The sequence below is a fragment of the Xenopus laevis genome, chromosome 2S (assembly GCF_017654675.1).
Source record: "Xenopus laevis strain J_2021 chromosome 2S, Xenopus_laevis_v10.1, whole genome shotgun sequence".
Classification (NCBI taxonomy): domain Eukaryota; kingdom Metazoa; phylum Chordata; class Amphibia; order Anura; family Pipidae; genus Xenopus; species Xenopus laevis.
In genome coordinates, this window is record NC_054374.1 from 78,931,037 (window position 1) to 78,958,591 (window position 27,555).

At 39.1% G+C, this 27,555-nt stretch overlaps 1 protein-coding gene across 4 annotated transcripts in view; it reads left to right on the forward strand.

Annotated features, from left to right (window-relative positions):
* The window catches only part of adgrb2.S (adhesion G protein-coupled receptor B2 S homeolog), a 267,855-nt gene that overhangs the window by 157,072 nt on the left and 83,228 nt on the right, over positions 1–27,555 (forward strand). For all 4 annotated transcript variants that reach the window (XM_041584020.1, XM_018249567.2, XM_041584022.1 and 1 more), the window contains exons 3-4: positions 13,513–13,599; positions 21,664–21,828. In XM_041584020.1, the coding sequence (XP_041439954.1) occupies positions 13,513–13,599; positions 21,664–21,828 (252 nt within the window). The remainder of the gene's footprint in view (positions 1–13,512; positions 13,600–21,663; positions 21,829–27,555) is intronic.

Genomic DNA, 27,555 nt, shown 5'->3' on the forward strand with positions numbered 1-27,555 from the left:
TTATTTGGATAAAATGGAGTCTATGGGAGCCATTCTGGATTGGGGTTTACATATAATGGATCCCATACTGAATAACAGGTCTCATTCCTGTCCTGTATGTTGCTTGGGAATTTAAAGGGATCCTGTCATCAGAAAACATGTTTTTTCAAAACGCATCAGTTAATAGTGTTACTCCAGCAGACTTCTGCACTGAAATCCATTTCTCAAAAGAGCAAACAGATTTTTTTATATTCAATTTTGAAATCTGACATGGGGCTAGACATATTGTCAATTTCCCAGCTGCCCCAAGTCATGTGACTTGTGCCTGCACTTTAGGAGAGAAATGCTTTCTGGCAGGCTGCTGTTTTTCCTTCTCAATGTAACTGAATGTGTCTCAGTGGGACATGTGTTTTTACTATTGAGTGTTGTTCTTAGATCTACCAGGCAGTTGTTATCTTATGTTTCTCTTTTGAGAAATGGATTTCAGTGCAGAATTCTGCTGGAGCAGCACTATTAACTGATTCATTTTGAATTTTTTTTTCCCATGACAGTATCCCTTTAAGTTAACATGTGGGAAACATACAGCACTAGCTAAATAATACTAAACATTGCACATTGTTTTCACACAGGAGCATTGTTTGATTTATTGATTGGCATTTTATGGCAAACAACGTGATTTGGACAAGGGTGTTTGTGGACATGCCCCCTGTGATAAATCAGATAGGGGCATCTTGTCCCAAAATACTTTGGTGATTTTTAGAAACTTTGAGTATTCTATTTCTCTTTTGATCATTGGTATCTACTCTTCTAATAAAGATTCATATTGTCTCAGTAAAAGCTTTCTGAGTGCATGTAGAAAATGTAGATTTGTCTGTTTTGTGCCATTCTTGGTCAGATGCTACTTTCCATGGCTCTCCATGCCAGAGGTGTTAACTGCAGGTGAATAGGAGGTCAGCCTTTATGTGAATGTCCGTATCAATCACTTGCAGCCATTTCCCCTGGGACACGGTGTTCCTTTGACAGTCTGTGATTGCAGCTGTCTGCCATCAGCTCTTGCCTTTTTCTTCCCTTTCTCTACTCCTATGTTTCATTATTAGCCGTGTGGAGAGGGAGCTAGTTATTAAGTAAAGTCATTTAATGTCAACTTGAGGCAAAACCTATGCCAAAAAATCTCATATCCAACATCATTTTCTTGCGACTTATGAAGACCTTTGGCCTTTATTGACAGGTCTTAAAACTGGGTTTGTTTAGTAACATTTTGCCATCTGATGATATTTATAATCACATTACTCTGCCTCTAGGTGGTTCAGACCTTTTTAATTAAAAGAGCAGGCTAAGGGGAAATACACAGGAGAACGAAATTCAAGTATGATGTATACATCAGTATTCTAAGACTTTGCAATCAGCCTTAATTTTATATACATAGTTTGCTGTTATAACATTCGGACTCAGCATTTCACCTACAATCTGGTTGTTAGGGTTAATTATCCTAATAACCGGTAGCAATTTGAAATTCAGGATGTAAGGTCATTTAGGAAAGTGTCTTAAAACATAGATAAGCCATTACAAATTAAAAAAAAAATGTAAAGTTTTTTTTAGAGAAACTCCTATCTACTCTACTGCACTTCGCCTGGTCTGAGGTGGTGAAGGCAAGTCTGGCGCAAGAGGTAACGTTCAGTAAAATCCTCATCTTAGTGAATTGGCGTAGTTACGTCCATTCGCCAGAGCGAAAAATTCACCTTGCGTTAGTGTGCGAAGTAGCGCTAGAGTCTATCTCCTTCGCTAGTGAATTTTCGCCAGCGTTAGTCACTTCACCCTTTAGCAAATTTGCCCCTTAATCTCATGCAGAACAAAGAAATAAAGAGTTTCTCCATGTGACTTGCGAAGTAGTGTATGCATGTATTGTTTAAATCAGATTAATAGCGGATTCACATACAATCACAAAGAGAGTATGCTGCATTTTGCTTGGAAGCTATGAGTGACTCCATTGGACTCTATGGGTCTGTTTATGAATGGTAATGCCTTTAGATGGAGGTTGTGGGAGTAGAGCTGTAACAGGCTGTATCTGGCAATATTAGTTGGATCTGACATCTGGTAAACAGAGCTGTAGAACTGAATTGCTTACATTACATCCATTTTGCAACAAAACTGTGAGCCCCGGAGCTGCATCTGATTTCTCTAATAGTTTGGCCTTCTGCATTGAATCAATCAGATGCTGCTGTGTGCCGATATGCACTTACTGAAGCAGAACTTTAAGGGGGAGCCTAGAGGGCAATTTTCATAGTAGCATACCTAAGGAAAGTGCTCAAGTTTAAAGAAGGAGGATGTAGGGCTGCCCAAAGACTTGATGCTATGATGTCATCTTTTTAAAATAATCTGCCCTTCAGATATGAATTATATTGTATAACCAGCCCAGAAATTGGGAGTAAAAGGCCATTGTATAACATAGGCCAAGCAAAGAAACAAATCCAGCTAGCAGATAGTCCATGTGTTTTCTGTAGCATGCTGGATACTGCTAGCCCGAGGCAGTGCTATATTTATTATTGATTTCTAACATTATAATCTTAAAACGACAGAAACGCTTGTCCCCAGTCCTTTAGCTCACTACGGTCTCATTTTCAAATATAACTCCTTTTACAGTTATTGTTATACTTAAAAACAAATGTAAGCAACATCTAAATTGCTTTTACTGAAATACAGGTTTATTTAAAATCTGTTTGTCTATGTATCGCAGGAGATAGGGCCTAGTGGTTCTTTGACAGGGTGCCCGGTCTTAGAGAGCAGCAGAAAATGTCATTGGGAAACATACATTTTGCATATTATTATACAATGGGATAATTATTGGCTGTTTTTTGGATTCATGCCAGAGGTACCTAACCTGTTGGGGCAGAAAGTGCAGCAAGGGCAACTGCAAGAAGAAAGGAAAGGCAGTGCAGTCTTTTTACCATTGTGCGCAGTAGAGACTATGAAGCCCTTGAGAAAGTCGGAAGACGAAACGCGTCGCGCAGTTACGTCATCCACAAGCACCCAGGGTTACACGCCGCCAATTACATCTTACCGATTGCTTGGAGAACCCAGATTTTAAGTATTTTATGCGAGTTTTAACAATAACATTGCGAGTGTAATTTTAACTTTTCTAGTGATTAAAGTGGTAATGGTTTTACACTATGTCAGTGCGTTTTTATAGAGCGGTGGAAGTTGAAGCTGCATGGAGAGGCTGCTGCTAAACATTTCCTTAATGCCCATTTCTTCTTAAACGTTTGTGAGTACCCCACCATATAATTCACTACGATTCATGGATCAAAGTAGTCTAATAAGCGGCACACAGATGACATAAGCAGCATCTTATTAATGATATCTGAATCTCACTAAGCGGTGTACCAATATTATTGATAAATATTTCACTATATTGGAATTATCTTTTCTATTCCTTTATTTGTCCAACCGTGTGCTAGTGAGTGCTGGTTTTTTCGCCATTTATTGGATTTTACTTGTGGTGGGATGAAGCATGTGTATTTAGCAAGAAAAGATGGGTAGTATTGATATGCAAAAATGGAGTATGTATAAGCTGCATAAATTGTAAGGTCTGATGGCAGTATTTGTTTGTTACTTGTATATTTGATGTATACACTTGTCTCTAGCAGAGCTGAGGAATATGTTGGTGCTTTATGAATTTGTGCTAAAAATATTAATATAGGGTGTAAATACAGTATCATAGAGTGGGGTGCAGAATGGGATGGGTGTGTATATGTGCTTTGATGGAGTGGAGTATATGTGTATGCCAGATCTGAGTTTATATGTAGTATGACAGAGCAGAGGATATGTGCAAGAAGGAATTGAACATGAAGGAGTGAGATGTCTCTATGCTATATGAATGAATGGAGTGAGTACAGTACAGAGTATGATCTGGTGGACTGTAGTGATGTGTGTATGTATATATATATATATATACAAATATGTATTTGACTATATATATATATATATATATATATATATATATATATATATATATATATATATATATATATATATATATATATATATATATATATATATATACTGGGTGATGGAATGGATTACATGTATATGTGTATGCTGCTTGTGAATACGCAATACAGGTATGGGACTTGTTTTCCAACCCAATATGGTTGTTTTGCCTTTAATAAGGATTTATTATATCTTAGTTAGGAATAGTACTGCTCCATTATTACAGAAAAAGGAAATAATATTTATAAACCTGAATGATTCGTATGATGTATGTATGTGCGCAAAGGGATGGTGTGAGAACCTTGCCTCGTGGTCTAGTGGGGGTGCAGGTGCCTTTTGTACATTGCCCAACGTAAAGGTCCTTGGTGCTTTCAACTGTGTTTTCTGAGTTGTTGCTGACCCTGCCTGTCCCTGTCATTGTCTAGTCTGCTGCCTGTCCTGACCATTGCTTGTCTCTTGGGTTCCTGTGTTGTACTGCAATATTGGTGTGTTTTGACCTGGCCTGTGACCCTGACTATTCTCTCGTCTACCTGATCCTGCCTGTTCCCGACCATGCTGTTCATTTACTACGTTCAGTTCCCTTGCCTGCCCAGAACGCTCTCCCTGGTCCTCTCATGCTAAGACCTGGAGGCACCCAAGTAGCAGAGGGCTCCTCCCAATGCAAAAAGTGGCTGTTATTGGCAGAAGAGTGAGCACGACCGGGACCTTAGAATTAATTCTGTGTATGGGACTCCATCCATAACAGATGGATTGTATATGCTGCAACTGTGCTGAAATGTTATCGAGCCATGTGCTGAGCTATTTTACAAGGTGTCTGTGTCGGTAGGGTTTAAAATATCTAAATTGCTAGCTTATCATCTCTTTAACACTATTCATTTGCTTCTTAGTGAGGGCTTTCTTGATCACTGGCTGCCTCAATATTTCTCATCCCTCATTTGCCACTTTACTATTCTGTATGATGTACTTTATATCTAGGTATAAATATTGCGTATATATTTAAACCCATGCTGCCACTGACATGGATAATCCCTGTGTAGCAGCCTGTGCATGTATAGTAGTGTGGGAAGAAAGACAGTTCAAGGCTATGGTAGAATGCATTTGGGAAGTGTGTGTATGTTGAAAGGCATTGACTGGTGTTCAGAGCACACAGAGTCTTTTCTATTCTTTCAGGATATCTTAGATGCTGAGAGCCTGGTTACCAGAGCAACGTAGGGATGTGAGAGGCATGTGGGGGGGGGGGGGTGGAGGAACAACATGACAACCTGAGCCTTGCTGAGATTTTGGGGAAGTGCTAGGGAAGTGCTAGAAGGGGACAAGACCACCCAGATGCACTCCTGTTAAAATGGGGTGATGTTTGGCACTGGCATGGAGTCCTTCCACCTGCCATGACCCTTCCTGGCTTTACTGTATCAAATGGCCAAAATATTTAATATTTGAACATGTATAGTCCTTTTTTTTTCCTCTGTACTTCTATAAGACAGCCTGCTTCACTGAATGTTCGTAACCTTTCAGCAATGGGCAGTGTAAAAAAGAAACACAGTTATGAAGGCTCTGCACAACGACTATCCTAACCAGCAAATTGGATTGTACAATGCAACTTTTAAAGTGATGTAAGCCTCTTGAGAGAGCACTATGTTGAAAATGTCACTTCCCCTGCTAGGTGTCCTACTGGGACGGCACGGGGGTCCTTGGCTGGGTAAAGAAAAGAAAGCTTTGACCATTTTTGTGCCTGCATCTCTAGTGTTAAAAGACTTCTTAAACTGTTTTAAAATAAAGTTGCTTTCTTGGTTCTAGTGGTTTTTTAAATTAACTTTTATTGATATTTTATTACTTATCTCCCTTTTCTGTCTTTTACAGTATTTCCTCTAGCATTCAGACAATTGCCTGTAATTTATCTGACCCTAGGCAATCCTTGATTAGATTTCCATGTGCTTCATTTATATTATTTGCGTTCTTCTTAAACACGCCAATATGGCAGAATTGTAGTTACAGCTGGCACTAGTGTAATTTGAACATTGCAGTTTATTTCCAACTGTGAATTTAGTCACCTGCAATGAATGGTTTGTGAGACTATGCCATGTTTAATTATTTTAGTAGCAGAAGTGAATATTAGTGGAAGCATAGGAAACCTGTTCTAGAACTTTAAAATATATGCATGTTTAATCATATATAACACAGAAAGAGAAAGCACTGTAAACAAGGAAAGAAAATAATGAAAAGTGTATAAAGTCCACTATATAAAATAACCTATAAAAACTTATAGTACAAAGCAGCAAGTAAAGAGAGACTTTTGTTTAGATCATGGGTGCCTTATGGCAGTCTCAGCTTGATGTATATCATCTTTAACTATTGTACCAGTTATTGGTTGTTTTTCTATGTAAATATGTATGTTTAATTTAGTGTTTTGTATAAAAAAATAACCTATAAAAACCTATAGTACAAAGCAGCAAATACAGAGAGGCTTTTGATAAAACGTTGGGTGCCTTATGGCAGGCTCCTTAGCTTAATATCTTTACTATTGTAACAGTATTGTTTGTTCTTGTAAGTAAATCTGAATGATTTATTTTTCAGCAGGATTCAGATTCGGACAATTCCTTCTGCCCGGCCGAACCGAATCCTGATTTGCATATGGCAATTAGGGGCAGGGAGGGAAATTGTGTGACTTTTTGTCACAAAACAAGGAAGTAAAAAATGTTTTCCCCTTCCCACCCCTTAATTTGCATATGCAAATTAGGATTCGGATTTGGTTTGGCATGTGGCAAAATCTTTCGCGTAGGATTTGGGGGTTCGGCTGAATCCAAAATAGTGGATTCAGTGCATCCCTAATAAATAACAATAATAATACTTAGTGCAACAAGTGCCTGTGATTTGCTGAGGCTTCTGGGCCAGCTATAGCTCTACTCCAAAACTCCAAAGTGTGCATCAATGGGTCAGCAAAGAGCTTCTAATAAACATGGGAGGGTAGGGGTTGATATATTTTTTTAGCAAAAAGTCGCAATGCTTAGAAGCACATTTAGATCAGTCTGGTTTCAGCAAACAGCTGCTCATACCGCAAACCAGGCCAAACAAACCCAGATCTATATCCTAAACAAGAGAATAGACAGCTTTAAAATTTCCCCTTTGACAAACTGCAGTGAGTTCTATATTTACACTTTCATTAATGTACCCCAAAGGGTCTAAAAAGGTTTGGATTAGATATATCCCTATTTAGAGGAACATAGAAACATAGTATACAGTACACCAGTTATAGCTGCTATACATATACATATGTATGTATGTGTGTGTGTTACTGTGTGAGCACAATGGCACCGTACTGTAACGAATCCTTCTCACCCTGGTGGGCTAGTGGTGCGGCGGGGACGCCACCACGCCGCTCCGTCGTCTCCCCTCAGGCGCCAGTTCCTTAGGGCGCGCCGTGTGAAATTTAAAGGCGCAGTCGCATTGGCGCGAAATTCAAAATATATTAAAGGCACTTTTGGGTTTGTGATCTTTGCTCGTTATAGGTTTATTCCTGGTGCTTTTGAGCTTTGAGCTAAATCTGTATTCTGACCTTCATTCCTGTTTTGACCCCTGCCTGGCTTTTTGACGATTCTGAACTCCTGTATTCTGACCCTTGCCTGATACCCGACTCCGCTTCTGCTTAATCCCTCTGATTGATCTCCTGGTTTTGACCCTTAAGGTGGCCATAGATGCAAAGATCCGCTTGTTTGGCCACATCGCCAAACGACCGGATCTTTCACCGATATGCCATTAAAGGAGAAGGAAAGCTATGGAGGCATTTTATTGGCAATAGATTAGCTGCAATAGTGCAAGCTAGAATGCTATATTTATTCTGTAGAATGTTTTACCATACCCGAGTAAAAAGCTCTAGAAACTCTCTGTTTGTTTAGGATAGGAGCTGCAGTATTAACGTGGTGTGACATCACTTCCTGCCTGAGTCTCTCCCTGCTCTGGGCTCAGATTACAGTAGAGAAGGGAGGGGGGGAGGGAAGCAAACTGAGCATGCTCTTGCCCAGGGCAATGAGGTTTAAGCTGAAGGCAGGAAGTCTGATACAGAAGCCCATGTGTACACAATAGAAGGAAAAAAATGCTGTGTTTCTTTTGACAGGGGACTCAGAGCAGCACTACTTTGGGGTTTACTGGTATATTTAGATGGACCTTTCTGTTAAGGCTTACTTAGTTTTAGCCTTTCCTTCTTCTTTAACAAACATGATCCGATCACGATCCGATCACGATGTGCCGTGGGCTCAGGCGGGATCGATCGATCGACCAAACGACCGATCTCCGCTGGATGAAAGATGTCGGCACACGCCACACACGATCCGAAAATCGGACGAATCCTCGATTCGTATGATAGGATCTGTGTGTCTATGGCCACTTTTACTCTGCCTGACTCGACCCGGCCTGATTTGACTACTCTGTTGCCAAACGCCTTGTACTTCGACCTTCTGCCCAAAAAACTTTTTGTGCCCCTTTGCCTGTTCAGAACCCTTCGCTTGGCACCTCTCTTATTAAGACCTGGTGGTATCCGATTAGCCGTGGGTTCCTTCCGAGGTGAAAGGCGGCTGCTAAAGGCTGAAGAAAGAGCCGAGACCAGGGTGCTTAGCATCGGTTCTGGATTAGGGTGTCGACCGTGACACGTACTTGGTCTATATAAGGAAGATCCAAGCCCTTCTTTAAAAATGTAGTTGATTTTCACACAGCATAATGGTAGTCAGTGCAGCAGGTTTTGTCAATATCATCTTCAATAAAATGATGTGCTTTTTTATTACTCTATTTGTTAAACCAGGTTTTCTATTTTGTGTTTGCTATTCTAAAGACTCTGGAGTGTTGCTCATAGTGTAGCTGTAAATCATAGTTAGAGAGTGTCCAGAGATATCACAGAACAATGTAACAAAAGGTTTCAAAACGTCATTTTTACAGCTCAGGTTGAAGCGTTTGAGTTTGTTGCTCCCACACAGCAAAAAGCTGATTTAGTGCTTTGAGGGACAATCAGAGAAACCCCTTAGAAATATAAAATGTATCCAGAGAAGGATTGATTCCTGTCTAGTAAGAAGTATTTATAGCAAAGCTTTCTAGCCTGTGGCCATTGTTGTTCTTCTTCTGAAACCCCCAGTATTCCCTTACAGTTGCTTGCAAGGTGTAGTTCAAAAGTCAAAAGTTACACAGCCCTAATGTGGTAGATTTTTATTATATGTGCATTTTGTTATCTGTGGCTATCCAGCTATTGCAGAACTATAATTTACTCTGATGTCTGCCAGGATGTCAGGGAGTTGTGCTGGGTTGCATGGCCAGACATTCCAAATCACTCATTTACATGACACAAACGTACATTTAAAGCTAGTCAGCACAATCAGTATTTCGATATAGATTCCCAGTAATTAATTTAATTGGAAAATGAGTAAAGCACAGTTCAAAGCGAATGACACCTTTATAGTTCTTGATCGTGTTTATAAGTAGGCAATGAGACAGCACAAGTATAATTGCCTCACCAGAAATAGGAGGGCTGAATACAGTAAGGGGCTTGGTTTGAAGCCATAAATAAAGAATGAACCGTTGGTGTATTTATATACGTTACCCACAATAATTCCCCTCTGCAGATGAACAAAAGAAAGGGTGATATATTAGCATTGTCAGATATTGGGTTTTGGCAAGATTGTCTATTGAATAGCATTGCTGTAGATAGGGAACAAGTCAGGCCAAGGAACCATTTATAGAGCAGCTAATTGATTTAATCTCTTCACGCAGAGACCTGGGTTTCATTGAGGCAGTTTAACTACTGTATGTCTGTGCATTGTATTTTACAAAAGCAGAGAATAGCAATGTCCTTGCTAGTAGCAAAGTTGAGAAGACGATTTTCACCCCACACTATCACTACAGGAAATCTTAGAAAAGTCCTAAAGAGTTCAGCAGTATGATTTTATTTTCAGCATCCCAATGGAAGCCGTAGCATACATATTTAATCACAAAAAGATTACATCCAGAAGGGGAAATGGCTTTGGTTTCATGCCGTGATACATGCTTCTTGGCATCTGTGTTGGAGAAAAGTACATGCTGCCCAATCTATGCGTGGGGTGAAAATGCATTTTATAAGTGGGAAACTTAATCATTTTGAAGTAAAAAATGTATTTAGGGTAATTTACAGTATTTTTTGCATTTCCCCTCCATAGCTTAAACCTCCTGTGGGTAAGACAAAAAAAAAATATGTTGCCCACTTAACTTTGTGCTTTTGAAAGAGAATTCACTTTACCTCAATTATATAGTACTTCAGGATTCATTAACTCCAGGATTTATAACCAAATTCACATTGTAAAAGTTAGTCTGGTTTGACTGTGAACACAATACATTTAGGTTGAAAGTACTGTAGGTTACATGTGGGTTAAAGCTCCTGTTATTCCATCCTCTGCTCAACTTGCTTCTTTTCTGTTCTTTCTAATATTCTGCCTCTGGCCATCCTTCCATTGTCTAATAGACTCTAATGCATTTCTTGTGTCTCTTATTTCCCTTTTTTATTTCTGTTGTCTCAATCTTTCTACTCATGAGTGCTTGGTTCTGTTCTTCAATTCATGTTGTTTTATTGATCTTTATAAATTTATCTTCTGCTGCTTCTTCAATCTTTCCTGTCTTTTTCTTCTGCTCTTACCTCATCTCCCAATCTTTATCCTCTCCACCATCAATTCTGTTCTCCCATCTCTACCAATAACCTACTCCTCTATTTCCCCCTCTTCCTCGACTTCCCCTCCCCACTGTTTCACACTTCTGCTCTTCTATTACATTTATTTGACCATGTCCTACCATTTCCCTTTAATTTCCTCTAACCCATAATACTCATTTCTAATATAGTTCCAACTCCTCTGTCTTAATATAGTTCCAACTCCTCTGTCTTTAACTTTTCCTTCCGCTCTTCATTATTCTCTTGATGTCTATCTTCTTTCTGCTGCACTTTCATTTTTTGTTGCCCAATATTCCCCTTGCCCTTACTCCATCCTAATTATATTTTGTCCCCCATCACTCAGGGGCCCATTCATTAAGTTCGAGTGAAGGAATAGAAGAAAAAAAACTACGACCTTCGACTACAACTTCGACTTCGAATCGAATGATTCGAACTAAAAATCGTTCGACTATTCGACCATTCTATAGTCAAAGTACTGTCTCTTTAAGAAAAAACTTCGACCCCCCTAGTTCGCCACCTAAAAGCTACCGAACTCAATGTTAGCCTATGGGGAAGGTCCCCATAGGCTTGGCTAACTTTTTTTGGTCGAAGGATAATCCTTCGATTGTTGGATTAAAATCCTTCGAATTGTTCGATTCGAAGGATTTAATCGTTCGATCGAACGATTATTCCTTCGATCATCCGATCGAAGTACTTGCGCAAAATCCTTCGACTTCGAATATCGAAGTCGAAGGATTTTCATTCCCCAGTCGAATATCGAGGGTAAATTAACCCTCGATATTCGACCCTTGATGCATCTGCCCCTCAGTGTTCATTCACTGTGCTGTTACTTATCACATGTCCTATTCCCTTGTGTATTCACTTATAATACACAAAAGCTATGAATATCTTGTAAATGATATCCTTATAAACGGTGAGTTCTGATGTCATCAGTTATAAACGGTGAGTTCTGATGTCATTTCTGTCACATGACTCACTGAAATCTGTGTATTATTATAAATAAAGTACCCCCAGTTGCAAAATATGAGGATATTAGAAGTTACCTCGGAGTTGCATGACCTTTGTTTTTCGGCCTCGTGTTTTTATATGGTCATGAAACTCCTCGGTAACTTATAACATCCTTATATTTTACAAGAGGGGGTACTTTATTCACTGTTAAATCTGCTATGATTGGGAAGGTGGCCCATGTTAAAACAATTCTTTTTCACTTTTCCCTGCTGATAACCTGGGTTGCAGATCTCTTCCTTCTCTAACAAAGCACTTGTCAGCACATTTCACTTTCTTTTTGATTTGACCAACATTAGCAGTATGAACTCTAAACCTCTTGTCTTCTATCCAATTAAAGATTAGCTCACTGTGCACAGTTTAAAAGCACTGCCCTGTGCTATGTTAATGATAGATAAGAATAAGAATAAGTGAACTCAGTTACAATAGAATGATGCAAGAAAAGCTGCATCATGGGTCAAAAACATGGCATTTGTGTCCAAATTTGTACTTTTCACACAGCATCCACACTTGTAAATTACCTATGTGTACCATGTGTTTGCAGGAGAGATAGGAACAAGGGCAAATTAAATTTCAATAGCAGAATGCAACAGGGGGACATGATTATACTTTATAAGTACATTAGAGGACATTATAGACAAATAGCAGGGGACCTTTTTACCCATAAAGTGGATCACCGTATCAGAGGCCACCCCTTTAGACTAGACTTTGAAGCAATGTAGGTGGTTCTTCACAGTCAGGACAGTGAGGTTATGTTGTGATGGCTGATTCTGTTAATACTTTTAAGGGTGGCTTGGACGATTTCTTGGACAGATATAATATCCAAGGCTATTGTGATACTTAAATCTATAGTTAGTATAAATATGGGTATACAGTATATAGTTTATGAGTGTATGGAGGGATCAGTGTTAAATCAACCCGATTTAACTACAGTATACAATGATGTAAGAGTGTAAGGCTGAGAACAGAATGGTATAAAGTTTTGAACACAAATTGGCCTGCTTAGCATCAATATAAACCAAGTTAATGGTAATAACACATTAAAATAGTATTGAGATTATTATTCAGTTTACTAAAGAACCCTGATTGGTAGTTTGTTTTTTTCTAATTCACCCATATATGCAACTGAGCATAACATATTTGACCCTCTCTCCTGTTCTTCAAACTGAACATTTGTTTTGATATGCAGTATTTAGGGGCACATTTACTAAGGGTCGAATATCGAGGGTTAATTAACCCTCGATTTTCGACCATCTAAGTAAAATCCTTCAGCTTCTAATATCGAAGTCGAAGGATTTACTGCAAATACATCGTTCGATCGATCGAAGGAAAAATCGTTTGATCGACAATTAAATCCTTCGAATCGAACGATTCAAAGGATTTGAATCCATTGATTGAACGATTTTCCTTAGATCAGAAAAAGCTTAGAAAACTTATGGGGAAGGTCCCCATAGGCTAACATTGGTGCTCGGTAGGTTTAAAGTATGTAGTCAAAGTTTTTTTTAAAGAGACAGTACTTCGACTATCAAATGGTCGAATAGTCTAATTTTTAGTTCGAAATGTTCGAATCTAAGTCGTAGTCGAAGGTCGAAGTAGCCTATTCGATGCTCGAAGTACCCAAAAAACTTCGAAATTCGAAGTTTTTTGTATTTGAATCCTTCACTCGAGCTTAGTAAATGTGCCCCCTAGTCTTTCTTCTCTTTAACTGTCTTTGCCTCTTTACTTTAAAGCAACTTGGAAGAGTATTTTTCCATAAATCAAATGCTTACAGATAAACAAACATTTTTTACACTATGAATAAAAAGAACCCTAAATCTATTTTGACCTTTGGTGATATAACCGCTTAATCTTATCCTTCTTGTTTTAAGGTGAGGATGAACTGGAGGAGAATCAGAAGGTCAAAACCCAAAGGCCAAGGTCAGCAGATGAACCAGCCATTTACATGGCACAGACTGGTGAGTAGCCAGCTTGTAACTATGGTCAAATCATACGAAATAGTATGTGATCTAAGAAATCCTAAATAAACTCCATATTCTGTTAATGCTTCAATCTAAAATACAATTTAAAAAAAAAAAAAAAAAAAAAAATAAATATATATATATATATATATATATATATATATATATATATATATATATATAATTTTAATCTTAATATTCTTTTTTTTTAAACCCGTTATTGAATATATCATACAGAATTAGCATGGCATAAGAGATGTGGCAGCAACTAATACATTATATGAATTGAAAGATACACAGTAAGTCTACAAACACCACAGTCAAGTGGCATAAAAGTAACTGGGGGTGTTTTGCTAAGCTAAATCCAGTTTTGTTTCTGACATGTGACAGCTAGGTACTGTTGCCCCAGTACAGTTTCATTATGCAGTCTGTTTTTAAGTCTACATTAACCTATGGGATTGGAGTTCTCCCCTGCACATCTCCTGTCTATGTAAAGAGTTGTCTGAGCAATGTCTATTGCAGAACTAAAAATGCCTTAACCATAATGTAATTTGCCTTTTCATTGACTTCAATAGGTTCCAAAAGATATTTCTTGAGGCAAAACATGAATCTAGTTTTCCTAAAGAAAGATGGACTACTATTTTCTGATTCAGGTTTATTTTGCCCGTGTTTGTGAGACTCGAGAGAATACAATCCATTAAATGCCAAGTAACTAAATATTTCTCCATATTAACGGCAATTCCGCACAAGGTGACTTATGCTGTGTCATGTAAATGCCAAATTCACCCTCATTATGACAAATTTGCCTCTTTGGACACTCCCTTCAGAATGCAGCTTGGCACATCATCTCAGCCACGCTCCCAGAGAGGTCACAGAGAAGAACTAACGGCTCTTTCCTCTGCAACCCTAAATAATAGTATGAAAACACACCAGGAGACTGAAGGAGAGGAAGAGAATGTTTAGAGATTTTTATTAAAAGGGCATTCTTATGCTATTAGTCTACATGCATGTATGGTGGATGTTAAGTAATTAAACCAGAAACCAAGAGGCTAGACGTTCTAACACAAAAACAAAACAATCAATAAAAAGTAAAATTTAAAAAGAAAAATATATGTGGGCATAGCTTGTTTTATTTTCGGGTGTAGGAGACATCAGGGGTATAAGTGGACACTGAAGTCCCCACAATAATGAATAATTAAAATTAATGGATACTTAGTTTCCCTAAGAAAATAACCAGCTGCTATAGATACATGCATATTTGTAAATATATGTTCTTCAGTGCAATGTATTTTATTGGTAGCCTTCAAAACAGATAGCAGCGGTATCATAATAGGTAAATGCACTAATATACAAAAAATAAATATACATTCACTAACCAGACAGAGAGAAGAGTAATCCATGTAAGAGAAGGGACATCTTCCTTAACACTAGTGGCCATAAGGCATTTCAGTCTTCTCAGGCAGGCCGGCTGCCATATGCTTAAAGAATCTACACACAGGAACCTTAAAGTTTTAAATAGTACCGTTGCCCATATGTAATAAAAGGCACAAAGTTTACTAAGGTACTGTACCCCAGAACAATAAATAAGATGTTTGCTTTTAAACAGGTGACCAGTAATTGCTTCCTGATAAATGACTAACTAACTATAGCTGAAGCATAGTTACATAGTTACATAGTTAAATTGGGTTGAAAAAAGACAAAGTCCATCAAGTTCAACCCCTCCAAATGAAAACCCAGCATCCAGCAAACGTTATTCCTTTTATTACATAACCCCAATAGTGTCTTAAAGGGATACTGTCATCGGAAAACATGTTTTTTTCAAACCGCATCAGTTAATAGTGCTGCTCCAGCAGAGATCTGTACAGATTTTTTTATATTCAATTTTATAAATATTGCCAGTTTCCCAGCTGCTCCCAGTCATGTGACTTGTGCTCTGATAAACTTCAATCACTCTTTACTGCTGTACTGCAATTTGGAGTGATATCACCCCTCCCTTTCCTCCCCAGCAACAACAGAACAATGGGAAGATAATCAGATAGCAGCTCCATAACACAAGATAACAGCTAAATATAGTATTTAGCTGTTATCAAGAAATAACAGCCTGCCAGAAAGTAATTCCATCCTAAAGTGCAGGCACAAGTCACATGATTTCACAATTTTAATATAACAAAATCTGTTTGCTCTTTTGAGAATTGGATTTCAGTGCAGAAGTCTGCTGGAGCAGCACTATTAACTGATGTGTTAACTGATGTGTTTTGAAAAAAAACATGTTTTCCCATGACAGTACCCCTTTAAGTAAGTATTTTAGCCTCTTTTGGATGTTGGCCTCCTGACACAGAATTCTAAAAAAAATTATATTATTATTATACTTTGCTTAGCGTTCACCTGCTATGTGATGGAACATCACTGGATAGAAAGCAGGAATATACTGGTGCATTATAAATAAATGAGTATAATAAAAATAATGGTGAGATTAATCGATAGATATATGCAGAAAGGTTTCTTCAGCATTACTGCTGCAATAACAGGATGTTTAGAAGCTGAAAGATTTCTGATGGACAACTATAAAACTGACTTCTAGTTCTCTTCCAACCTCCCCTGCTCTCTATGGGGCAAATTCACTAATCGCCGAAAATACGCTAGTGACGCCTTTGCCGCACTTCGTCAGGCCGATAATTCACTAAAATCCGAAGTTGCGCTCAGGGAGGCAAAAGTTAGTGAAGTTGCGCTAGCGTTAATTCACCAAGCAAAGCAAAGTTATGCTAGCGATGCCTAATTTGCATACGGTGCCAAGTTAAAGTACAATGGACGTATATGTAGCAGCAAATACATTACACTACACAAGCCTGGGAAAGCTTCATAAAATAAAATAGAGTTGTTATTTTGCCCTATACATGTGCCCACTGTATAGTTTAGGTGCCATATGTTAGGAAATGTAGGGGGAAAGGAGGGTGCACCCAAAAAAATTTACGATCTTTTTCAGTCTTTCACCCTTAAAAAAGTAAAAGACGCCAGCGTTTTTTGGGAACTTTTTTGAAGCAAGCCCTATCTACTCTATTGCACTTCGCCTGGTCTGAGGTGGCGAAGGCAAGTCTGGCGCAAGAGGTAACGTTCAGTAAAATGCACAAGTTAGTGAATTGGCATAGTTACGTCCCTTCGCCATAGCGCAACTTCGCCTAGCGTAAGGTGCGAAGTAGCGCTAGAGTAGGTCCACTTCGCTAGTGAATTTACGCCAGCGCCCGCTAGTAAATCGGCAAAGTAACGAAATGACGTCATGCTGGCGAATTTGCGCTAGCGTTAGCCATTTTGTGCTTTAGTAAATTTGCCCCTTAGTCTGCCATCTAAAAATGGGCTGCCACGTTTCTATACCCCTGAGATGGATACTTGCATGCTTCCAGAATCCCATCATTTCTTTTGCATATATATATAAATATATATATATACAATATATATAATTTTGTCCTGATGTGGAGCTGCTCCTTTGATTCAAAGATTAGGGGAGGCACCATTTTGCTACCTCTTGTTAAGGGTTACAACATAAAGACCCCCCACCTGTATGCCAGCACATCTCTTTTCATTTGTAAAATGCTTGTGTTGTGTGTAATTTTTTATTCTAAATGTTTACTAGAAAGAGGGTGAGAGAAAACAAGCTATTTATTCAACAGTGCAGTCTTATTTATTCAGCATTTTGCTGGTTGTGATTCCATCACGGAGTGGTCCCGGCCCTTCTGATTTATGAGTCCACTTCCAGTATTCACCTGGAGATTGATGAAGTCCAAGGGCGCTTATGACAGAAACCATCTGAAAGGGAAAAAGAGCTGCTTATATGAATATTTATGCGGCTGCTAATAATGCCCTTATACCAGTGCATTGTGTGAGGCTGGGTGTTTGTGCATGGCTGCATACACTTCTGTTCTCAAAGTCTCAATATATACCACCCACGGAAGGAGGGGTCCATATCCATTGTTTAACCCTTTGGCAAATCCTTTGCTTTTCTCATAACTGAGAAGGATCTGGGGGTTTTGTAGATAACAAGTTGTCTAATTCTGGGCAGTGTCATTCTGTGGCTACTAAAGCAAATGAAGTTCTGTCTTGCATAAAAAAGGACATTAACTCAAGGGATGAAAACATAATTATGCCAATTTATAGGTCCCTGGTAGGGGCACACCTGGAGTATGCAGTGCAGTTTTGGGCTCCAGTCCTTAAGAGGGATAAAAATGAGCTGGAGAGAGTGCACAGATGTTCAACTTAACTGGTTAAGAGGGTGCAAGATTTAAATTGTGAGGGTTGGGGTTTACCCTTTATAACTACATTAGAGGGCATTAGACAGCGGGAGATATCTATTCTTCCATAAAATGGATCATCAGACCAGAGGACATTCGTTTAGACTAGAGGAAAATAACTTTATTTGAAGCAAGGTGGTTCTTTAAAGTGAGGACAGTGAGGTGGTGGAATCCTCTGCCAGATTATGTTGTGAGGGCTGATTCTGTAAATGCCTTTAAGAGGGGCTTGGATGATTTTTTTGGACAAGCATAATATCCAAGGCTATTGTGATACTAAAATCTACAATTAATATAGATATTGGTACAGTATGTGCATATAGTTTCAGTGGGTGGGTGTAAGTAAATGTGCTGGGTTTCATTTGGAGGGTTTGAATTTAAGGAACTTTGGTCTTGTAACCTGTTCATTTTTTCCAGTTTGATTGGCTGCCCCCATGGCTACATCACAGCTTATTTATATAAATTATAGTAGTCTTTCTGAAACAAACACACAGCTTTTACCAATGCAGACTAACACTATATGATATGTTAATTATATTTGGTGTTACTGATCCTTGTATTTAAAAGTGTGCTATGTGTAATTAAATTCACAAGGTACTACCTGTCAAATGAGAAAAATTGTAACGCATACATTTTTGTTTATTTTCTCTTTTTTTATTACATTTCCCCAAATAAGCACAAATAAGAGGGTGTATCCATAAGTGTACCAATTCACAATGATTAGAGCATTTACTCTAGTCATGTGCAGGCCAACATAAAGTCAACCCACACCCAACACAACCCACCTGCTGCCAACCCTCACCCATCCCAAGCCTATACATACAGACTGACAAAGTGTGGCATAGTCACATGGGCAGATGGCAGAATTTCACCAGAACCTACTTAAACCAGCAAAGAGTGTGTGCATGCCTGCCCAAACTGCTGGACCTACAAGTAAACCTGAAGGCCCCCACACATTTTAGGTCAGCCTACACATCACTAATTTAACTAATACTGTAAATGACAAGACTCATTTGTGCTCCAGGAACAAGGGTTTGAGGTTAAACAGGTCAAAGAATGGGTGTGTAAAAGTGATAACCGACCTTCCATGTGGGGTATAACCTCCAGTAAAGCACACGCTGCAGAGAGTTGCAGTTCAATCACATTATTTTTATTTGTCATGGCCCTTCGCAGGGCTCAATCTTTTGCATTTTTTACAGAACACTGCCAGGGCGGCTCAAACCCTGGCTTGCGGGATTCCTGGTGGGAACACTGTGTCTACTCAATCCTATCTAGGGCCATAGCTGTCCATGCTAGTTACTTACACTTCCTAGAGTGTACTATTACACCACTAGTCCTCACAATACCTAGGCTCAATACCTCTCCCTGGAGATGACTCTACTGCTGCAAAGCCCACTGCTCATCTTGCTTCTCATGACGCATGTCTAAAAATCACTTCCTGAAACCTTCCATTAAATAACCTACTATTCTTCACCCACTGGGGACTTTCCCTCAAAGCTGTTTTCCTCTTGCTCCCCCTAGTGGCCAACCTAAATATAAGTATTAAACATTAACATTTTACCCTATTATATTTCACCCTCCTGAAAACCAGACACGTCCTCATATCCTCCAATTAAACTATTACTCTACATCTTCAAACTTCCCCCTTTTGAAAATCAGACACGTCCTCCCTGTCTGGCAATTACTATCTATTAGTGATGGGCGAATCTGTTCCGTTTCACTTTGCCGAACAATTTGCGAAACGGCGAGAAAAACCTTTGAAACAGCGAAAATTTGTGAATGCATTGAAGTCAATGGGCATCAAAGTAATTCGGATGCATGACAATTTTCATACATGCGCCTATTTTGTCCAAATGCATTAAAGTCAATGGGAGTCCGAATAATTTTGATGCGTATCAATTTTTATGCTCTCACCAATTTAAATGCACACATATTTTTTTTTTGTCACAGTGGATTTTTCTGTGGCAGTGAATCCATGCCTGCCAAATTTATTCGCCCATTACTACCATCCATCAAAAATCACACTCTCCATATCTATATCACATTTTGCTCTACTTTTAGCATTTTACATCCTGTTTCTAAAATATCACCACTGGTCACACCTTCTTCAACAGTCTCTCCTGAGACCTGCCAAGGCACAATGGCTGCTGCAATGGAACATCATGTAAGAACATCCTAACTCTATAACTTCGCACTAGACATAATCACATTTCTCCGGAACATTTTATCTTGTTCCTTACTTTGTCTCACATACATTCTCATGTTCATGGAGGCACTCTCCACACACCTCCAGCACAAACTTATTTACTTTTAACAGTTGCCAGCCAGCCCACTCTGGTATAAGGGCTTGCTGTGGAAAATTAGTTTACATAAACCCATAACTTGCACAACACTGAAAACTGTAGGCACTTACATGGCCTTAGCATAGGTAAAACAGATCAACAGACAACTATCAGGGCAGGGCATAGCTGAGATGGTGCAACAGCACCTTCTTGCCAATGGCTTTAATGGTGTGTTTTATGATGGAATATAGGGATGGGCACATTTTTTCGCCTTGTTTTGCTGAAAAAATGACGCCCATAGACTTGTATGGCGTTGAACGTCAAAATAAAAAGATTTTCACATTTCACATTTTTTTTAAAGTCTATGGGCGTCGGTGACATTTCGCCGGCGGTGAATTTTTGGCAAAGCGAAACGGGTCAAATTCACCCACCCCTAATGGTGCATCACCACAAACACTTAGACAGCAGCTCACTGATTTTCTGCGCTTGGCCACATTGTTGATTATACTGGGGTCCAGGTTCTGGCTCTGTAAGATGTCCTGTGGATCCACTCATCAATACGGGTCTCGACCTCATCGTACACCCAAACAGGGGTGTACGTCATATAGTGCCCATAGTTTTTAAACAACTCCAGGTTAACCACTTTCTGCACCTTGGAGGTGGCATGAAATTTCCCAGTCTTGCCCTGCGCTGCACGCTGCATCTGCATCCGACAGTTGTGTCGCATCAACAATGCGACACGATCCGACAATAGCATTACTTACCTTATTTCCGTCGCATCCGATGTGACGCCTGTGTTTTTGCGCAGCGCATCGGATCGCTGCGGAATCGTCTATGGAGTCCTGCCATAAGACAGGCGCAAAGAGAGAGCACCAAGTAGTGTGGGAGCATAAAGAAAACTATACTATCGGTATTCTGCTTGTGCAGCCTTCCTACTAATCTTACTGACATGTAGAGCTCATAGACTATTTTTTCAGTGATCTTACTAGCATGTGTGAAGTTATTGGAGTGCTAATTGGACATTTCCGTGATTTTACTGGCTTGTCTGGGATTAATGGAGTGTTCATTGGCCATTTCTAGAGTGATTATACTGGCATTGCTGGGGTTAATATGTTGATCGTCCATTTTATGTAGTAATTATATTGGCACGGAAGGTAGGGGGTTTATATGCTGATTATTGATTTTCTGTTGCAATTATACTGGCACATTAAGGGTTAATATGCTCTGTTTTCCATTTTTGTAGTAATTATACTGGCACATCTGGGTTATGTTATGGTGAAATGGGATTGGTGTTTAGGGGTGTGACTTAAAAGTGGATGTGGTTAAACAATTTTTGACACAATGCGCTTAGGATAAAGGGTGCTCCAAATAGTCATTTGTGCCCAAAAACAAAAGACCATTCATGGATTTATTTACAACTGTGTGTTTAACACACAGCTGACTAATATAAAGATTTAAAAAGATTTAAACAAATGTTTTCTGACATTTCTTCAATGCAGGAGACCCAGCAGCTGAAGGCTGGTCAATGTGGGGAGTCTGCTCCATGACATGTGGCCAGGGTATACAAAGTCGCACTCGTTCTTGTGTATCTTCACCATATGGGACCCTGTGCAGTGGCCCTCTGAGGGAGACTCGCACCTGCAACAACACATCCATATGCCCAGGTACCTACAAATCATTTCTGATGTTTATGTGATCTTTTATGACCTACTTACCTTGAGATATTTAAGTGGATCTTCTCCTTTAATCTTTGCTGCTATATTGCAAACTGCCAAGCATGAAAGGAAATGGGTAATAAAACAGGGCCTGCTGGATAATGTATTCGTTTTTTTCCATGATAATATTTTGTCACAGCCAAGCAGCATCTTGTTGCTTATTTTATTTGTCCCAATTCTAGGTCAGTATTGCTTGATCTGTATTTAGGCAGAACCTTTTGACTACCTGAATGTGTGTGTGTAGGTTTCCAGAGGCCATGTCATAATAACTTGCCTTTCTTTTTCTCAAAATAATGGTGTTGCTATTTTGATTCCGAAATGAAAAGACATAAGGGTTGAATTAGGCAATTCTTATGCATCACATGACTTTTTGTGCATTGCCCTGGTGTAGAATTGTAGTTGATAATTGGGGCTCCTGGTGTTACTGTACCATAGATATCAATGGCAAGTTTCCTGTATCGCTCTGCTGAGTTTTTACTGCCAGTACTAGCAACTGCCATCAACATGCCCCATATACCATAGTTATAGAGTTATGAGTAATTATCGTAAAGCTTTTATAATTAGAGTATCTATGATTTACTGTCCTATAGGAAGATGTGTCTGCAGCAAGGGCTTTTGAAATATGACCGTCAGGATTGGAAATGCAAATTTAAAAAGCATCAGTTATTCTTAAAAGATAGCCGTTTTTAATATGATCTGTCTTTAATATCTGGCTAAATGTAATGTTGATGGCAGTCTTATTATTATTATTATTATTATTATTACTGATTTTTGATCTAACATTTGGTTTATAGAAGACAAAACTAAATCTGATTAAAAAGTCAAAAGCCGAGCTACTTGACTGGGCCATGCTAGTGGGATTATGAAATACCACATTTTTCTCTTTAGATGTTAATAGTATAAAAATCATGTCTATCCTCAAGAGATTAAATACAATTTTGAAATGTTACATCGAATGCAATGCGGCAAGGTTATTATATGTTTTCTTCTGAGTTGCAATGAATGATTTTAAGCTTCTTCATTATTCTCTTTGGTAAACCTTCTTGCTTGGTAGCCTAGACAACCTGAAAATAATATGAACCGTGTATAGGTAAAGGACAGCAATGCTCTCTGTAGTTTATCTGTTCTTATGTCCTTTGTCACTCTATAGATTAAATGCAGGGTGCTTGGCAAGTAGATCATTATAAGTGAAAAATAAATAAATAAATACTCCATTTTGCAGCTGGTCACAGATGCATTTACTATGTTGTGCTAGGCCTATTGATACTGTACATACTGGCAAAGCGTCCTCTCATTTGTTGTTATTTGTTGGGTTTATGTGAAGAACTGTAAAGACGGGGGGAGATGTTATTCATGTAAAATTGTTCAGTATAAAAATAAAAACTGAGTAAATGGATAGGCTGTGCAAAATAAAAAATGTTTCTAATATAGTTAGTTAGCAAAAATATAATGTATAAAGGCTGGAGTGACTGGATGTCTAACAGAACAGAACACTAATTCCTTCTTTGCAGCTCTCTTGCTTTCCACTGATTGGTTACCTGGCAGTAACCAATCAGTGACTTGAGGGGGGCACAAGGGGTAAAACTGTTTTCTTTTGAATCTGAGCTGAATGCTGAGGATCAATTGCAAACTCACTGAACAGTTATGTCCCATGTGGTGCCCCTTCAAGTCGCTGACTAACTCAGAGTTAGAGAGCTGAAAAGCAGGAAGTTGGGTTCTGCTCTGTTATATACAGTATGACATCTGATCATTCCAGCCTTTATAGATTACATTTTTGGCTAACTAACTATATTAGAAACATTTTTTTTTATTTTGCACGGGCTATCTATTTACACAGTTTTTATTTTAACACTGAACTGTTCTTTTAAGACAAATATAGCAGCATACTATGTATGCTTGGACACCATCGGAATGGGTGTTAAAGCTGCTTATCAGCCATATGTCTGTGTATCTAATGGATGTTAAGCAGCCTTAGCATATTGATTCAATAAGGTTTTTTCATTGGGTTTAACGAGAAAATGTGGGTTATGCTGCCATATTCATCATGCCAAGAATGGATGCAGAAACGATGAAGGGTAGCTTGAGTTTGCTTGGGAAGCAATTCTGTATAGAAATGTTGTTTTTAGTGTATGTCTGTCTGCACCTGAAAAGATTAAAGAGTTGTCAATCAAAACTTTCAGTGGTGATCATAAGGGCGGGTTGATAGACTTTACTGCTGTTTAATTCCATTAAATGGATTCATGCATTTGCAAATGACTCTATCTCATTATCTCTGTTCTAGGATTAAAAATGTTAGTCTTCTAAGACCTACAAGAGAGACTTACATGGGACCCTGAGCTTTTTGTGAATATTCCCATAGTGCTATCAAACAGACTGCTATTTTATTATACAGTTGGGAGATACATGTAATTAGACCACGGTGCGGTATGGCTTATTTTTCCCAAGTCTTTACCGCAATCTCACTTTTACATACTTAAAAAGATTTTAAACCTTGGCAATTCTTTGAGTCAATTCCCTAAATGGGAATATTCCATACGGCAGTAAACAATCTTGCAGCAATTACTGATTTCCAGCCCTGTATACGTCAAGCTTCTGAATGTTAAGTCTTTCGGAATCTTTCCATGATGCCATCTGTTTGACAGTGCCAGCCGCTTGTGCAAAGGTGTTTTATTTTCTACAGCTTTTAAAATGATCACAGTACTTAATCATTAGCAGATTTATCACATGTCGGGCTCCTAGGCTACTTCCAAACAGGCTGGGCTACTGTCGGTTATGTATGCATACCTTCCAACTGTCCCGATTATGACAGCTCAAGCCGCCGTCCCGGGTTTGTTACTGAAATGTCCCGACTTTCTCTTTGATCCCCTGCACTGAACAGGCAGAAAAAAATTACTAACTTAATTGGCTTTTGGCAGAGAACCCAGAATATGTGCAGGTGCACTGATACTTTTGTAACAATTTAAGATAAGCAAAGAAGCAATTGTAACAATTTAAGATGAGCACGTCTCTTGGGACTTTAGCCTATGATTAAGTGTTTGGAACACGAAACGCGTCAGGCTGTTTTGACACAATAAACTTTTTCACTTTTGGAACATCTGCCTGGTGGAAGTTTTTGCCCTTGAGTGCCTGCTCCTATTCGAGATTTCGGTTTATCTGCCCCTTGTGCTGAGGGCCCAGGGCGGTGCACCTGGGCCACTTCCTTGATGTGGTGAGTAACCATTGTACTACTAAGAGACCCTACCATATAGAAGATTTTGTAATAGTAAAAAGATGCAGATTGAGAGTGTTGCTCCATTAAATAATGGTACCAGTAGTTTTGTAACAGATACAGTAAAGGCAAATGCAGTTATTTTCTTCAGCAGTAACATAACTAAGCCCTTTTGGGCCCAGGTGCAGGATGTACACCCGGGCTCCCCCACCCCTCTAGATGCGCAATTTTCTTACCTCTGCTATATGGCTGCACATTTTCTGCACAGGCTGCACTGTATAGACAGAAGCTCATATGTATATATATATATATATATATATATATATATATATATATATATATATATATATATATATATATATATATATATATATATAGGTATAGGATCCCTTATCCGGAAACCTGATATCCAGAAAGCTCAGAATTACAAATAATCCAAATTTTTAAAAATGATTTCCTTTTTCTCTGTAATAATACAACAGTAGCTTGTACTTGATCCCAACTAAGATATAATTAATCCTTATTGGGAGCAAAACCAGCCTATTGGGTTTATTTAATGTTTAAATGAATTTCTAGTAGACTTAAGGCATGAAGACCCAAATTACGGAGAGATCCGTTATCCGGAAAAAAAACCTGGATAACGGGTGTGTGTGTGTGTGTGTGTGTGCGTGCGTGCGTGCGTGCGTGCATGCGTGTGTGTGTCTTTCCATACAGTCATGCTAAAGATCTGCTTTGAAAATCTACAAAAGGACAAATCTAGCCAGAAGAGATCCAACCCTTGTTAACCCAAAATTAATGCAGGTTATCTAGAGGCATCTAACTCTAATTACAGCAGATTAGGAAAGAGCTGCAAAGATTTCTATCTAAGATAGCTCAATAAATGATTTAAAGATTATACCGACTACATCTGTAGATGTTTTTAAACCAATGCAGTCAAGACACATTTAAAAGGATATTTATCGCAAAATGAATGCAACTGTGAATGTATATGTCTGCACATAAGTACAAATGTTACAGTGGGACTTCCATCACTTATTTAACCCCATTAGCATCTGATTCTTTTGGCATAAGTCTTTTGAACCTTTGGATACTTCGAACTCTGGGAACCCTGAAATTACTACCTGGACACAATGGCACTTACAACATCTATACAAAATGTGTTTGGACCAAGTAACTTTTTAAAATGGCATCAACACACTCAACATTTGCTCGATTACTCTTTATGTCTATTAAAAATATTAAAATAGAATGTTTGTATAAATTATATAGTGTTAAAAAAATATTCAAATGCATACAGAAGAGCTATAGACATGTAAACATTAGGGCTGCTGCTTTACATATACATTTCTGATGACAGAATTACATTTGTCAGCTATTTGACATCTTGCCAGTAGGTGACATTAGTTCATCTATCTAATACCACCCTTATGTGCAAAGGAAAAAGAAATTAAAACATCCCGTCTTCTGGAAAGAATGGTCAATAGGGGTTTTACTTTTAATTGGGACTATAGGGAACTGCTACAAGCAGCCATTGGGACAGAAAACATTTTCAACCTGAAATGTGGGTAACTATCTCCTATGCTGTACCTATATTAACTCACAACTGTAACGAAAATTAAGTCTTACCCTGGTGGTCCAGTCATTCGGCGGGGACGCCTGCCGCGACATCGGCAGGGACGCCCGCCACGTCAGTCCGTCTCTGCCGCCATGTTTGTACCTTAGGGTGCGTGCGCCCGCGTCTCTTTGTTCTTATTGATGCGGACGCACAATGGCGCGAAAATCTTGGCGCAAAATTAACGCTATAAAAGGCCCAGTTGGGCTGCTAGACATTGCCCGTGATAGGATTTGTTTCCTAGTGGTTTCCTGAGCCTTGTGCTAGTTCCTGTTTGTCTGAAATCTGTTCTGATCTCCTGTGTTTGACCCGGCCTGGCTTTTGACTTCTCTGAAAACCTGACCCTTGCCTGAAACCAACTTTGATTCAGCTTGTCCCTCCTGATTGACTTCCTGGTTTGACTCCTGCCTGTTGTTTGATTCCGATTCTGCCTCATCCCATCTGATTGATTACCCGGTTTGACTCTAGCCTGCTTGACGATCCTTGCTATCTACCTGCCTCGATTCTGCCTGTCTGACCATGAATTTGCCTATTCCTGCTTGTACCGTGACCTTTGGCCTTAAAGACGCTATCTACAGTCGTGCCCCTCTGCCTATCCAGAACCCTCATCTTGCACCTCTCGTTTAAGTCCAGGTGGCATCCAAGTAAGCTGAGGGCTCCTCCCGAGGCCCAAAGGCGGTTACACTACTTGTGAAGCGCGAGCCGAGACCAGGGTGCTTGGTGTTTGTTCTGGAGTTGGTGTCCGTCAGCAGACTAGGTTGAGTGACACTATAGAGCAGTGATCCACAACCAATGGCTTGTGAACAACATGTTGCTCACCAACCCCCCAGTGGCCTCAAAGCAGGTGCTTATTTTT